The 16316-nt window shown below is 32.3% G+C and overlaps 1 protein-coding gene across 10 annotated transcripts in view; it reads left to right on the top strand.

Annotated features, from left to right (window-relative positions):
* LOC143230423 (uncharacterized) overlaps positions 1 to 16316 on the top strand; it is a 127313-nt gene that overhangs the window by 70812 nt on the left and 40185 nt on the right. For 8 of the 10 annotated variants that reach the window (XM_076463951.1, XM_076463953.1, XM_076463949.1 and 5 more), the window contains 2 exons: positions 10293 to 10353; positions 14660 to 14746. In XM_076463951.1, the coding sequence (XP_076320066.1) occupies positions 10293 to 10353; positions 14660 to 14746 (148 nt within the window). Of the gene's footprint in view, positions 1 to 10292; positions 10354 to 11423; positions 11492 to 14304; positions 14466 to 14659; positions 14747 to 16316 lie in introns of those variants that run through there. The other 2 variants (XM_076463958.1, XM_076463959.1) reach the window with 2 other exon arrangements.

Consider the following 16316-nt stretch of genomic DNA (forward strand, 5'->3'; position numbering starts at 1 on the left):
CTTCATCCAACTTAGAAAGTTAGAGCGAATTTATTTATATTTTAGAATGCTTATGAGAGTAATGTTTCGGGTTGTTAATAGTCTATTTTCTGTCAGATTCTATTAATAATTGCTTTTATAACGTTGACGCTAGTGATGCAATATTTGTTCTGCGATTGAAAACACATTCTTGTTTTTTGAAAGCAGTAAGCATATTCTGACAGCTGATGCTGGCTCAGGCTGCGTCCGTACAACCAGAACAGTCCATTCATGGCTGTGAAAACTACTGTTCTCAGATGGATGATAGTAACCCAGAGTCTGGTGCTGGTAATAACACTGCGGAGGCCTTTACGCTTCTAGCTGCGTTGATCTACGTAATGTGAAACTGAATATGTCGTTTATTTCGTTGACTCTAGGAGTGTAGAATTTAATGTGTATGAGTACATATTAAGAGGTGGAAAAAAGCTATTGGTTGTCTTCGAAAACAAGATACTCCAATTTTCTCCATAAACACTTTTCCAACACACGCCTTTGGAGAGCTTTTCACACATCTTTTTGAATCAGTTAAATGTGAAGATGTAAAGTGCATGCGCACTGAGACCGAGGAAAGAAACGTCCATCGAATGAAGACGCTTGTCACTTAGCGATCGATTCAAAAGTGAAAGTAATGTCTCTCGGAGAAGTCATATTTTATAATAATCTGTGTTTTTACCAAACAGTTAAATGTCGTCCTTAAAGTGACATTCTAAGACAAAAACTAAAAGTGACAAATCGTCTGAGAATTTACCACATGGCCTGATGAGAGTTTATCAAGCTACAGGTCGCAGAAGATTAACTGAAATGCTGACAAAATTATAGAACTACAAAAGCACAAATATATAGTTAGACACATTTTCATACAACAATTATTAATAAAACTTGCCACGTTAAGTACCAAACTTACTTATATTTGCTGCTGAATCTTTTAATTGCACGGACTTACATCAACCAAATCACGACCAGTTGCATGAAATGTTCTAAGTTTAGATCATCGTCTCTCTCTTTCTTTTTTTTATTGCCCATCGCTTCATAGTTACCGATTCGCCACTAGAGTATGCCTTTCTTTTATTTTCATACATGTCTATACAAACTATAACAGTTAGTTTTGATAGTGTACATTATGATATTTTACATCTTTAACGAGAAAGACTTCTAAATATCTGTGTATTAAAATTAACTGGAATCTAACAAAATATAACATCATTTTTTATAGACCTCAAGATCTATTTTGAGAAAATGTGATATTGGAAAATTTATTTTGCGTCGAAAATGTACTTAAACATTTAAAATCTTTAGGCACCAAACATGCTCGCCTTTTCAGCCGTGAGGGCGTTATAATATGACGGTCAATCCCACTGTTCGTTGGTAAAAGAGTAGCCCAAGAGTTAGTGGTAGGTGGCAATGCTTAGCTGCCTTCCCTCTAGTCTTACTGCTAAATTAGGGACAGATAGCCCTCGTGTAGCTTTCTGCGAAATTCAAAACAAACAAACAAATTTAATAGAGCAATGATCACTTGACCTAGTTGTTTTAAATTTCCATCTTTTCAATCATTTATATATTAGAAGTTAACAATAAATTTAACATATTATTATTTATAGTAAATTCCTTGACTAATCGGTGAAGAAATCTATCTTGAACAGTTTCCAGAAATCTTTCTTCCTCATGACTTGACTCTAACATTTTCCAATCCGTATGATATATTAATCTCAAGGAACATTAATAAATATTAACATTGACCTCAGCAGTTTCTCACTACTTTTATTAATATCGTCTGATGGTCTGTAACGAATTTCCACTTAAAACCTTTTCCTTTATGTCCGTCAAAAGAAAACCAAATGGGTACAATATCCTTGCTATTATATTTGACATCCTCAGCTTTGCGCGAAATTCAAAACAAACTAAACCTTAAGATAAAAAACTTTTTTCTTATCAGCAACATCAAGATTTTTTACCAGTTATCTAGATTAATAATTTGTGTAAGTAGTAATTAATGTTATTATTATATTATTGATATTAATATTAATCTTGAGATTAATAATTTGTGTAAGTAGGAACTGATAAGAGTATTATATTATAATTATAAATATTGTTATGATTTCATACTAAACATATTATTTTTCGCATTTAAATTTCCCTGCACTTTTGTATAATTTCTCGAACTTTTAGCAATTATAAAGAACATTATCAGCCCTCAAGTTGCTAACCTTTATTTTCTCCAATTAGAATTTTCATTCATGACAAAATTTACTATTGAAATTATAACAACTTTTCACATTAGTCTTCTTTGTAGGCACATCGACAGCGTTGTTTTACCAAATCTCTTTAGATTTTTGTGGTGACTGCTAAACTCATTTGTTTACTAGAAGTTATTTGCAAAAAAAAAAAAGCTTATTACTTAGACTTTCTTTAAATAATGCTAGTTTCTTTCTTTAACTATATTGGCAAGTATATTTAATATATCATTTCTATTGTAGTATCTTTCGGAACACTGCAATGCTCAAGCGCTTTCAAACAGTTGGCTATTATTTTTATCTTTAATTTTATAAAATTATATGCTTATATAGATTATTTTGCACAATTAACTTATTGTATGTATTTGAGACGGACACAAACCTCTTAAACTTGCCGAACATCGTATTATATTATTTGGTTTACGGCCGAAAATGTCGCTAACAGAGAGGTACCCAACAAACAACAGTGGTGGGCAGAGCATAGGTAGCTTTGTGCTTAATTCAAAACAACCAACCAACCTAACAAACAAAACAGTGTGTTCTATTCTTATAAGTAAGAATATAAGAATTATAGCTTTAATTAGTTATATTCTTCACACGTTTCTTTTATTTATGATCATAAATACTTAATATAAGAATTGTGATTGAAATATTTATGCTCAAAATATTAAAATATTTCAAATAATGTATGCTGCAATGCTTTTTCTACTCAGCTCAGTACATACAATAGAATTTGTTAATCATTAAAATATTTCATAGACAGAGTTTACGAACTCTTTTATCCCACAAGAAGTTACTTATGCAATATTTTGAAGATGAAATTCATTCCGTTTTGTGGTAAATTAAACACTGTCCTCGCTACTGCTTTGAGGGTTAGAATATCATGACCTTACATTGGCATGAGTCTACCTTAATTTTTTAAAGTATTCATGTTGTTAAAGGAATGATAGACAGATTTAATAGATCAGGAGACTAACACTATTGCTCTTCGTTATCTCAGGTAAGTTATATAACAGAAGAATTTTAGTAGTTTTTTTGTGTAAGTTATGGATAATGTTTGTACGCTATCGAATAATTTTAACAACTGTACAAAGATTATCCATATTTTACAGAAAAAATACTAAAATCCATGTTAAACTTGAAATATGAAGAACTAAATGACCTGCAGAAAGAAGAAAAAAATGAATCTAGACTATCATCTGGCCTGCTGTATTCAACCAAACATTTACGAACTCATACAACGCAACATCAGTCAACTTAATAGTAAGAACGACAAGGAAGACAAGGTCCGCCACAACAAAAAACTAGATAAACTAAGGTGTCAACAACAAAAAAGCCGCCAACACAATAAACCACCAACAAACCTCGTAATTGACAAATCCTACTGTAAATTAAGCAATAAAGAAATACATCTACTCAACAAAAGACTCAACTCAGTAACACCAAGAAATATCCCATCCATCGTAATGAAAGTCTGCTTGGAAGACCTAGCTAGAAGTCTGGTGATCCACTCTACACAATCTAAAAACACCAAAAAAACAACGGGAAACAACCACCAGAAATAGGATAACTTTGACAACAATTCCACCGACTACCAACAACCTATCTTTCCAGGTAGAACTGAAAAAAATCTGTTTCTCCGAAACACCTCAAAACATAATCTTTAACAAACTTTTCAAAGAATTTTCACACAAAACTATTAAAATAATTTCACAGAAAAAAATACGTCTTTCAACACAACATAACCATAGAAAACACCTAGATACTAAGTAGGGAAACAAACGCAAAATCAAAGCAGCCCTATTTATACAGCAACTAAAACCAAAATTAAATTAATATAGAGGAACACCTTTGTACCTATACTAATTTTTAAAAAAACCTAAGATCCAACTGCAATACCCCCTACAATCCGGTACCGTTTATACTCTCGTGCCTAAGACATGTGTCCGGCAACGGTCACTTGCAAACTCTCTCTTTCTTAACCTGAAGATGATCTAGGAAGGTCGAGACGTTATTCCCTACTTATCAATAAAAGTGTTAATACCCATATCATCCGTCCTGAGATACAGTGTTAATCATCATCTCAAAAGAACATCAGGTGTTGTGAATATTATTTTGCTTGATAAGGAAGATCACCTAAGAAGGTCGAACGTTGTTATCTGCTTTATTAGTAAAAGTATTAATACTCATACAAGTGCTATTATGCGTTTTGTTGTGTGAAAATGTGAATTTTAATTTAAGATATGAGATCGACTGTAATGTACTGTAGATGAGAGGATATATTATCGTATGCGTAGGGGTTTGGTAGGAATACCATGTATATTGTATACTAAACCAAACTTTATTTGAAAGGAACAGGGGGTTGCATGACAAACTAGATCATCAGCTGAGGGAGGAAGGGAATGTCATGCATATTTATTGAACCCAGTAATTTGTCGTATAGAATTTCATAGAAAACATTACAAGTTTACATGTTATTTGTTTTATTAAATGAGTATAAGCTTGTTATTACAGTAGCTAAGACTGGCACTAGGTTGAACATATTAAATAGATAAGGATGTTGAAAACTTACTTCCCTCTCTTCTTTCTTTATTTGTGTGTATTTCTTTCGTTATTAGTTTACTTAGTACTGTATACATACTGTACTCTGTTTTTACATTATTGCTATGATATACAGTTTTTGTTCGCCATCCAGTGTTATTTCGTTACGTATTGTGATTAATCTTTGGTGACTTCATTAACCCACAGTCTGATTGTAAATAACTGTCAAATTAAAAAGAAAAAAGTATCTTCCGCTCTTCAGATAGACAGAACACAATATATATATATAAAATGACTGTTTAGTGGTTGAGGTTAGCGTTGGCTGTATATTTATTAATAGTATTTTCTGCATGACAGAGAAAATGAGTTTTGCGTATACTCACATATTGATTGATATAGTCACGTGTAGAGTTCTTATTTGTGTGCTAGAACTAGGCGTATACTTTACTTTCAAGTACACTGTGACTTAATTCTATGAAAAATACATAGAGTTATTGTTATCTGTCTTTGGATTTTGTGTCCAGAAAACCTTTAAGGCTTATCAAATATAAAGTAAGCGGGAAGGTAATTTAAGTTTATTTTATTTTATGTAAAACTAATACAGTAGCATTTAAATATTTTTGTCACGTTCAAATACTTAAGTTGATGTAGTTCGATTTTATAAACTGTAAAATAGGCAAGTATAAATAGTTATTTATGTGCGTACGTAAATAAGGCTTAAAAATTATCTATTCGTATAAATACTGAGGAATGTTATTTAGTTCGTAAACATATATGCATGATTTAAATACTATTTTTTTCTGTAAATACAAAAGTACAAATTTAATATTATTTACTTGGGAAACATACAACTACTACAACTTAATGTTTATTTTTGTAATCACTCAAACGTCGTTTAGTCGTTTTCATAAATATTGAATTACGACGTGATCATTGTTTCAGTGTCAATGTTTTATTAAACACTTTAATATTGATCTAGTTTCTCAGCAGGTAGTGAGGCTCTTGGTAGCTATAAGTCTTTATGACGTAGGGTACATGAAAGATGTTTTGTATTCCACTTTATGATAAAAGAGTTCCTCAATACAGTTATAACAAAGATGTGGACTTCTAGTTTTTAGGATAGTTTAAATGATTCAGATTTGTCTTTTTAAACTACTGTAGTATGAACGTTTAATTTAATTGTTTTATAACAGAATTTCGGACTGTTCAGGTTACACTGCACAACAATTTTTTTGAAAAGTTTTGCTTCCTGAAAAGTTTTTGCTGATTGTGACGGGTACCTGGTGGGTATGCACAAATATAGTTTTGGTTTTGCTTCATCACGTAGGAACTCTGAGAAATAGACAGTTAACTGTTTACCCGCAATAACGTATTTAATTGCGTTTATGTTTCTAATACGCTATTAAGTTCAACATAATTAAAAGTGTTTTGCTCCTGATTTTCGTTTGTTTTCAATGTCCGGTGCATCACGTTGCAGTGTCCAACAATTGTCAGCAAGCATTGACGGATTCCAGTTGCCCTGATATCGTTTTTCCATTGTAGCAATGTCCTGGTGAAACTGAAGATTTCGATGAAACGGTATGTGACTGGAAATGTGGATGTGATTTTCGTGATCAGCAGCGAAAAATCTATAAGGAACACCCAACAGTGTTCAAGAAGCAAACACTTTGTTGTGCAGTGTTATTAATTTTTGTTCCTCTATATCACTTTTAAGGTTATTCATATTGAAATAAAAGTGCCCAACTATATCTTCTTACCTCATGTAGAAAATGTGGGCAGCCCATCTCTTTAGTTTCTATTCTTAATTGAAGTTTAGCCTGTTAAATCCATTTATTTATCTGCTTATTTGGCCTCATTATTGAAATGTTGATAGTCCAATTCTTTTATACTTTTGTTTTTATTTTGGAAATTTATATAGTTAAGTATCTCCTTATTTACGTTGTTATTCTATTGAAGTTTCGACAGCTCAACTCTAGTTTCTTTATAATGAAAGTGTGATCAACCCAAATTTTTTTTATATTTGTTTTATTCATGTGTGGATAGGTCGCTGATTTAGGTTTATTGTTAAAATCATTCAAGAATGACAGTCAAACTCTTCATTATGTGCATATTTTTTTAAAATAATGAACTTTGCTTTAATGTTTCTGAAGAGGTGAAAACTGTTGTACCAATGTTTGTGAATTCAGTTATTATTTTACGTAATGCATCTCCTTTAATTGAAAATTATCAATCGACTATATTGAATATTAATTGGCAAAAGTAGCCATAAAAATTCTAAAGTTATACAAAAACACATAAAAAATGTGTTCAGAATGTTGGCAGATAAGAAATGAATGTATTAGAAAGTGTAACTGAATAAACAATGTGAACTTTTAGAGTGCTAATGAGCATAGATGGGAAACTTTAAAACTGTTACTTAACGTAGAAAGGAATCTTTCAAAGTGTCAATGAGCAACGACAAAGAAATAACTGCAGTATCCTTAAGGAAATACATAAAACTTTAAAGTACATGAATGCGTTCAGGAGGTTTATATTTTATATCGTTAATGTGGTTTATCGACTGAGCGTAGCCTAGCGAAACGGTCATGTTTCGCGTCTCTCTGAGACGAAAAGGAAATCGCCCTCATTACTTTGGGACCCTGAATGCATTATAAAAGTGTCTGTCAAATCTCACTGTTCAATTAACGTAGACCCAGGGTTGGCGAAAGTGTTGTTGTCTAGTGGCCTTCCCTCTGGTCTATCGTCTAAAAACTAGTGGCGACTAACTCTGAGTATTGGCAACAAACAAGTTTCGCTTGATCACCATCACAGATAGGTGTGTTTTCAATACGAAGCAGTACCTAGCCGTTATTCCAAACCAGTACGGAAGCTGTGAAAGCAGTCTATAACATTGTTGTTGGGTGATGGTGTTCCGACTGTTTTTTTTAATTTCCTTTTCAGTTTTACTGTGAACATCTTACAGTAAAAGTACAATATAGCGACATGATATGCCTTATTAATGGGCATCGTTGCTAGTTATGACGCATGGCTAAAATAATGCTGCCGTGTGAGAGTGTAATTTTGTACCGCCACAAAATTAGGGTATCCTTTCTGCAAACACTCCCAAACGTTTATTAGTTTATATATTCGTGTAAGTAATGAAATATTAAAGTATTTTTTCATTTTTTATTGTGTATTTACAAATAAACTTGATAGTGGTAGAGCTGTTTATTTACAAGGCCTGTATGTTATAGCTTCTTAGAGTTGTAACTCAGTTGTGTTTAATACTTATTGTATTCATTAATTATCCTGAACTACTACACAGATATCCAAACCTTAGTACTTGTTCACTAATGTCAGTTTTCATTGTTTCGTTATACTGCTTTATCCTGATCATAATGATCATTTTATTTTTAATTACTAAGTTCTATATAAATTGTAAACTCTCAACATTTGAAAACGTTGGTATTGGGAAATCATTTCTATGGAATATTTATAATATATGATTTAATAATATTATTGTCAAATATAACCTCAGTAGAATCTACTTGATGACTGAAGTGAAGTTTTTAAAAACATAATAATTGCTGTCTTAAAGACTTTTAATAACCTACAGTCATATTTTAACTGTGTTATACAAATTGATATGAAAACAGTAAGTCCTTCTGAAGCTACATATGATATACATTCTTGCACTGATGACACATTTTAGTGTCTTTTAGTAAATTACGAAATGCCAGCATAAATCATTTTGAGAAAATGTAAAATAAAAAAAAGCAATTAGAATCTAGTTAATTTTGTTTCTCTTTGTCCAAAAACTTCACAAGTATATTTGGATGTTTCAAGTAATCACTGCTCCTCTGAGTTATAGCAGTATAGTGATCACATCACATAATTTTATTTTTATTCCTTTATACACTGTCAGAAGGATATGCTTTTCGAATTACACGTGAAATTAGAAAGCAGTTGTACATGAGTTAAGAAGCCATAATTTTGTATTTAACGGTTTTAAAACTCATTGGGCTTAAATATTATGACCTTATATTAAAATATTTGAAAGCTGGAAGCAACTCAATTTTTATTGGTTTTCTCATTACAAAACTGCTCCATATTCCCATAATAATCAAACTCTAATCATTTGCTGTTTAGCATATGTTTTCTTATTAACTATTTTCTAAGGCAATTTTGTATTGTCCAGATGAGATAGCTTGAACGTAACTATTAGATTCGCTTGAAGCGTCAGTGAGTAGTTTACTGAAAGCAGACCATGGCTGAGATTAATACAAAGATTGAAAAGCTAATCATTTAGAAGATAGCCAAATGAAAGTGTATGTGCTAAGGTTTGTATTATTAACCAAGAAGGTTACTTTAGATTTCTTGAAAATGTTCTCTAAAAAAAATATTGGTGATGTATTTGTAAATTATTTTAGCTTTTTTGGACGCAACACTTATGCATGCTCATTAAGTGTCACGTGTACTTTTGATTGTCTTTTTAATTAATAGAACTATTCATTTAGCTTCTAGTGATAACGTCTTCGATGCCTCAGCTACGATTGACTGGATTATTGTTTTAGTTTGATTTTTCTTATTAGTTTAAAACTAATTTATGAACTAACAGACAAGCATACAGCATTTATTTATTTTGTAACTTGCCCAGAGTGTTTGATTGATATCCTTTTTACATGGGTTATGTGGAACACATTGAAGCCATTCATAGTTCTCGTCAGATTCCATTGGAATTAACGCTTACTGGTACGCTGCAGTATTTGAAATACGTGGTTTATGCTCGTCTAAAAATTAAGATAAAATTTCAAAACAGTTTAAGGTTTTAAATGAATTTAGTTAAGGAAGAGTAAATGTTTACTTTTTTGTCATTAAGTTTTCGATGAAAACGAACCATAACTTTGATATTACATGAACACAAAGACACATCGAAACTTCTGTAACAAAGTAACAAAGTAACAAAGAAAGAGATTTCCCGGTCTCAGTATCAACCAGGAATAGAGGAAAACAGCAGCTTTCAAAGGAAATACGTAGAATGGAACAAGTTTGCTGTGATGGTCGAAAAACACGAAGACCATTACTAACTAGATGGACGACAACCTGAGTAAGCAGCTAGTTTAGTGCGTTGTCATGGCTACCAGTAAAGAAAATAAGATAGATAATTTCGCTCAGCTGAAAAAAACCACGTCTTATTCATTTGACGAACTAGATTATAGCAATGTTCTCAGCTTATTAGCGATATGTGACGTAACTAACATTATTATTTAAACATTCACATCAACCCTAAAATTACCTGTTAGCTTATATACCTTGCACTAACCATTGGGGTCAAACGTTACATCACATACTTTTACGTATAGTAAACTGCCAAAATAAGGGGGTGTAGTTTTGAAATGTTTAAGAAAGTAGATATTAAAAAAAAACTTTAATTTAAATCTCCTGATGACTGTTTCACGACTCACAAATCTAACGTATTTGAGCTGAATGAAATAGACATTTGAAACTATTTATTATCTCTAGGAGGAGACCAGCGTCAGTGTTGAAAGAAAAAATGGTGGAACGCTTTATATTCAAGTTTCCGGTAAGTAAAGCTCTAATTCTTTTCGATACTGATAAGTCAAATTTTGACTTTGATTAAGTAAAGTTTTGACTTGTTTAGAATTGATAAAGAAAAAATGAGTTTTCGGATATTTTTTTCTTTTCAGACTTTTTACATTTCACTAACCTTTCAGAAGTTAGCTTAATCCATTCAATTCATTAGTATATATATATGTATATGTGTACAAAGTTCCTTAATTGCAACGTATTGATAGCAAATTCTTTACTAATCGAACTTTCTTTGAATGATGTTGGGTTTAACATATTCCATTGTTAAAATTACACGTAATGGTATTTTATATGTATAATATGCCTACGCTCGACAGTTTTGAGTCAGTGCATTAAATTAGCTGATATCAATGACAATATATGGTTGAACTTCCCTACCATGATAACAAGTTAAATGTTGAATTTCCACCAGCAAATATCAAGTTAAGTGTATTATTACATGGTAGAAATGTTTTCATCTGATATCAAGTAAAATGTATGACATATTTGAAGTTCCCTAACTGACATCATGTATTTTACAATTTAAAATAACAAATTATTCCTTTCGTTCTACATTATATTGTGAGAATAATTAAGATCATGCTATATATAATTCGTAGCTTACTTAAATTACTATTTTTCGACGTTGATAAAGTACCTTAAGAAACGCAAATTATTCGTGTTTTTCTCTTCCTCCGTGAAAGACATTCGTATCTTCTGGCCAAATATGTCACATGAGCCGTCCTCAACCAATCATGTTTATTCAGCTCTATATTAAAATGTACATACAGTTAAATATGCGCATGTGGTGGCGAAACCAAGTACGGTGTGAAGTATTAGGAGTTAAAGAAGTGCTAATCTAGCAGATGGGATATTTGATGATGTAGGAAATATAGTACAATGGTGATGAGTAGAGAGTACACTTAAATTAACGTTGACAAAATAATGACGATAGAGAAAAAACACAGACTTAGGTTTTAATGATGTACCGAAGTGAGGACTCTGCCTAAAGTGTTGTTGATATAGGAAATGGTATAGTGACTAAAAAAAATTGATGTTTTATAGGAAGTACATTTGCTTTTGGAAGCAGTGGCTGAGTTTGACATAATAGTATTGAAGACCATATTTTCCAGGTGACTATCCATTTATTTTATCTGACTTTTGGAAGTGTAGCGAAGTATCTACGAGATAAGATGTATTCAGAGAATAGCTATTTCAGTGTTTCCCCTTCTTTTGTGCTGTTTTACATAAGTTCCCCGGTGGGAACAGCGGCAACTCTTTAGAATCAAGGGTTTGATTTCTCGCGATGGACACAGCAGATAGCGTAATGTGGCTTTGTTAAAAGAAAAACACATACGCGCTTTCCACAAATGAGTTCAAACCTTAGGTATATGACTTTCAATCATACGTTTGAGAAAACAGAAAATATACTAAATTATATTAGAGCTGGATCAAGGGGCTGGACTGAGGTGTGGTCAAATAAGATGGTTGTTATTTCAGTTTCTTCAGCTATCCTTCTCAAGAAAGCAACTGTTGATTTCATGATGTACCTAAAAGCTTGGAAACTTTAGTTTTCGATTTTGAGCCCTTTGTCAACCTCAAATCCTTGTTTACTACATTACTACCAACACCAGAAGATATTTTAGTTTCACTGCAGTAATGTTCTGTGTAACCATAGTCTTCACTTTATAGATTATGACATTGATGTCACAGCTCATTGTTATACAAAACGCTCTGCTATATAAGTTGCTTCTGTGGTGAAGCTTGGAAGCTCTTTTTTTCTCTAAGTGGCGTTTGATTAACATTGTTTAACATTTTACTGTATAAACATTTCTCTTCAGAAAGAGCAGTTACATATCCTTCTGGTCACCAATCAAATTTCATGGTCATTTTACAAGACTTATCAACGCGGTTTGATTTTATATGCAGTAGAATTGTTTGTCTGTAAATATTGAATTTATAACTTTAAACGAAATGTACATAGTGTAATATAAATAGTATAATGTTTGTAAAATACTAAGAAGTGAGTTGACTTATGTATCAATTATTTGGTAACAGAGCATAATAATTAAAGCGTTGATGATATAACGGAAATATGTGAATGACTGAAAAAGAGAGACAAAAGGAGAGTGAAAAGCTTTGACCGCTGTAGTTTAAAAGTAGATCAAAACATGTCTGTTACATACTTATCAAATGAAGGTCATTCTAAAATTTTCTACCCCTCTATATTTTGTGGCTTTTGTTTCTCATGAGCCTGATAAAATTAGCAAAGAACTTTCAAGAAACCCTAGCTGATTACAAGTTGATATTAATTAGAAAATGTTAAAATAAAAAATGAAATACCTAATCTTAAAATACAGTAGTTGGAAAAGCTAGGTGAGATTAAAGTCACATCTGCTTTGTTTTATCTACGCGTCTTCTAATGTATGTTTTCATCATTGTTATATCGTAAGCACTTTATTCTATAAAGGATTATTTAAACGATATCAAAGCTGTCAGACATTGTTTCAAAGTTCTCAAATTTTCAAAGGAAATTTTAAAAAGCAAAGTTGATGTCTTAAGAAACCAGAATGGCTATGATTTTTTTTCTATTTCTCATTAAATGTTTAGTGAAAGATAGATGCACACTAATTGCTCTTCAGAGGGATTACAACGCTGAAAATTGATATCCCTGTAGACAGTACACAAATAATTCTTGATGACGACCAACCCACTTAAAATAAATAAGAATCTTAGAACGGCTAGTATGGGTGTTAACACTTTTATTGATAAGCAGAGAACAACGATTCGACCTTCCTAGGTTAACAAATAGCTCATTTTGCAGCTTAGTAGTTAATAATAACAAACAAACACATACAGCTCTCATTTTTAATCCTAAAATCTTTCTTTTCCTTTAAAAAAAAGATAATGCTGCATCGACAAATGTAAACAGTCTTCCTGCCATATTCTTTAACTTTATTGAATATCGAAAGACTTGTCTTCCTCTTCAGTGTTTCACAGCAAGTGCATGATACGCAGTGAATTCCAGGACAAACAAATATTATTTATATATCTGCAAATAACGCTGTTTCTTGCTCAAACATCGCCCCCTGTCAGAACTTATTGGTGAATTCCTTTATCGTACGAAGTTAAATAATTCACTAAAAAATTCCATTCGAAACATATAAAGGAGAGAAAAATAGATGCATTTTCGTTTCCAGATTTTTTCTGGAATGATTATTGACTTCAAAGTGTAAAAAACAAACAAACATTCATTACTTCAGAAAATAGCAAAATATTATTTGCAACAAATTTGACAGAATAGTATTAGAAGGCAAGTCACTGTGACATTCATTAACTATGTCATGTAGCAATCATTGTAAAATTTTTTGTCTATGTTCAATGAATCAACATTGGCATAAATATCTTGCGTAATATCATAACAAGTCATAAGGGGCGTAAAAGTTATTTTATCGAGAATGATGTCGCAATAAATCATAAAAGGTTATTTTTATGATTATAATCTCAAACTGGGTCACTAACTCTATGAGTAACAAATTTATTAATATTATATAATCTCACATTGGATTATCAGCTGTGTGATTAACAAGTTTATTAATATGACGCAATCTCACTTCGGATTACCATCTGTGTAACTAAAAAGCTTTTTAATATGATATAATCTCATAATGAGTCGCCAACTGTGTGAGTAACAAGTTTATTAATATGATATAATCTCACATTGGATCAACAACTCTATCACTAGCAAGTTTATTAATATTATATATTCTCACACTGAATCACCTTCTGTTTACCTAACAAGCTTATTAATGTGACATAATCTCCTAGCGAATCATCAACTGTGTTACTAACTGGGTTATTCATATCATATAATCTCGCAATGAATCATCAGCCGTGTGACTCTAATATATTAATAACACGGATGTGAAATGATTATACGTGACATTTTTATACTTATTTGTGTCTTTAAAGCTACTTCAGAGATTTAGTGTATTTTGAACCTGTATAAGATTTGGAATTATGCAAATGCCCCAAGGATTCTACTACAGAGAGGTGTTGTTATGGATTGAGCAAGAAGTGTTTATAATTTCAGTAGAATATATGCAGGTAAAGCTTAGACTATTATAGTGTTCTTTGTATGTTCCACTCTCCCGCCTAGTTAAATTAGTAAGTTAGGTTATTTTATCCAATATTTATAACATTAATACCTCATTTCGATTACTATTTGTGTGTGTGTTTATGTTTTCGTGAGCTACATTTTATAATATTCTATTTATTGCATCTGAGCGATGTTTTTATAGGACGAAAAAGCAAAGACAAAGAACTGGAATTGGAAGAACGACAAAAATCACTTAAACATTCGCAATCCGAGTTACGTCTTCTAGAGAGTAAGTACTGGTTTTATTTTTCAGGAAGTACTCGTAGTGACTAGGCTTGATCATGAATTAGTACCTGGGGACCACTAGGAAACTATGATATGACTCACGTTATCGCAGCACGCATAAAAATAGTCCTCCCATGACCATAGAACTTGTAGCATGGCTCTGATAACACTGTGTTTCATTGTAACTGCTAAAAGAGGCTTAGAATGAAATAAAGGTAGGTAAAGGAAACTTAGAGTAAACTAGTCAATTCTTCAGGCTCTTTAGTGAGTCAGGTTACCAAGCAGGGGAGAGCAAATAGATTAAATGGTGTAGTTGAACGGTGAATAGATGGATCGGAAGGTTGGATAATTGTTGGATGAGGAGTAATTAGGCAAAAAGGCTGGCAGATGAAGTAGGATTTTTTATTTTTTTGTATGGAGAACGAATGAATAGATAACAAAGAACAGACGGAATAATTATAATTGTTGATATATTGATGGGCTACAATTTATGAATGTCATGATTGATAGTTTTAATGCAGAATAATTACAATGCTGGATAAAAAACCCATATAGATGTTTACATAATTAACGAACGGAGAAGAGGTTTATATAATGAAAGAGGTATATGGAGATCGAGCGTTTCAATAGAAAAGGAATAGCACATAAAAGGATGTACTGGATGTATCAGATGATTGATGGAAAAAGGATTAATTTTAAGAATAAATAAAGAGAATGATGATGTTAAAGGAATGGTGATTTATACATTTATACGGAAGAACCGATGGACTAAACTGAAGCTTTGAACAATTGATGAAAAGGATCTGAATGTATTTGACTTTGTAGAAGGTGACTGTTAGGTTTCGCAGGATTGGATTGGCTGTGAAGAGGAATTATATCGATTGTTGTTACAGCCAGTTGGATGAACGACGAGTTTGTTTGTTTAGAATTTCGCGCAAAGCTACTCGAGGGCTATTTGCGCTAGCCGTCCCTAATTTTGCAGTGTAAGACTAGAGGGAAGGCAGCTAGTCATCACCACCCACCGCCAACTCTTGGGCTACTCTTTTACCGACGAATAGTGAGATTGGCCATCACATTATAACGCCCTACGGCTTAAAGGGCGAGCATGTGTAGTGTGACCGGGATTCGAACCCGTAACCTTCAGATTACGAGTCGAACGCCTTAACCCACTTGGCCATGCCGGGCTGTGAACGATGCGTAATGAAGCACGTTGAGATGGAATGTGAAATATGTTAACTTGCCATCTGAGCAAGTTTATAATAATGCAAGATAATGGATTAGTCTGTTTTTGGATATTCGCGTAAAGCAACATTACGACTATCTACATACCTGTCTGTAATTTTGAATTAATCAACTTTATCTCGCCACCTCTGGGACTATTCTTATATGACCAAATGGATGGATTTTACTGTCATTCGTTATAACGTATCAACAACTCCAGAACGTAAAGCACGATTCTTGTATTTTTTATTTCTTTTGCAGAAAAGTGATAGTAACCTTGGATCTTTAGTACGATACCTTTATCGCTGGACCACACTCAGCCCTCAAAGCAACAGATAATGGTTGGATTATCG

Source organism: Tachypleus tridentatus, chromosome 10 (assembly GCF_004210375.1).
Source record: "Tachypleus tridentatus isolate NWPU-2018 chromosome 10, ASM421037v1, whole genome shotgun sequence".
Lineage (NCBI taxonomy): Eukaryota > Metazoa > Arthropoda > Merostomata > Xiphosura > Limulidae > Tachypleus > Tachypleus tridentatus.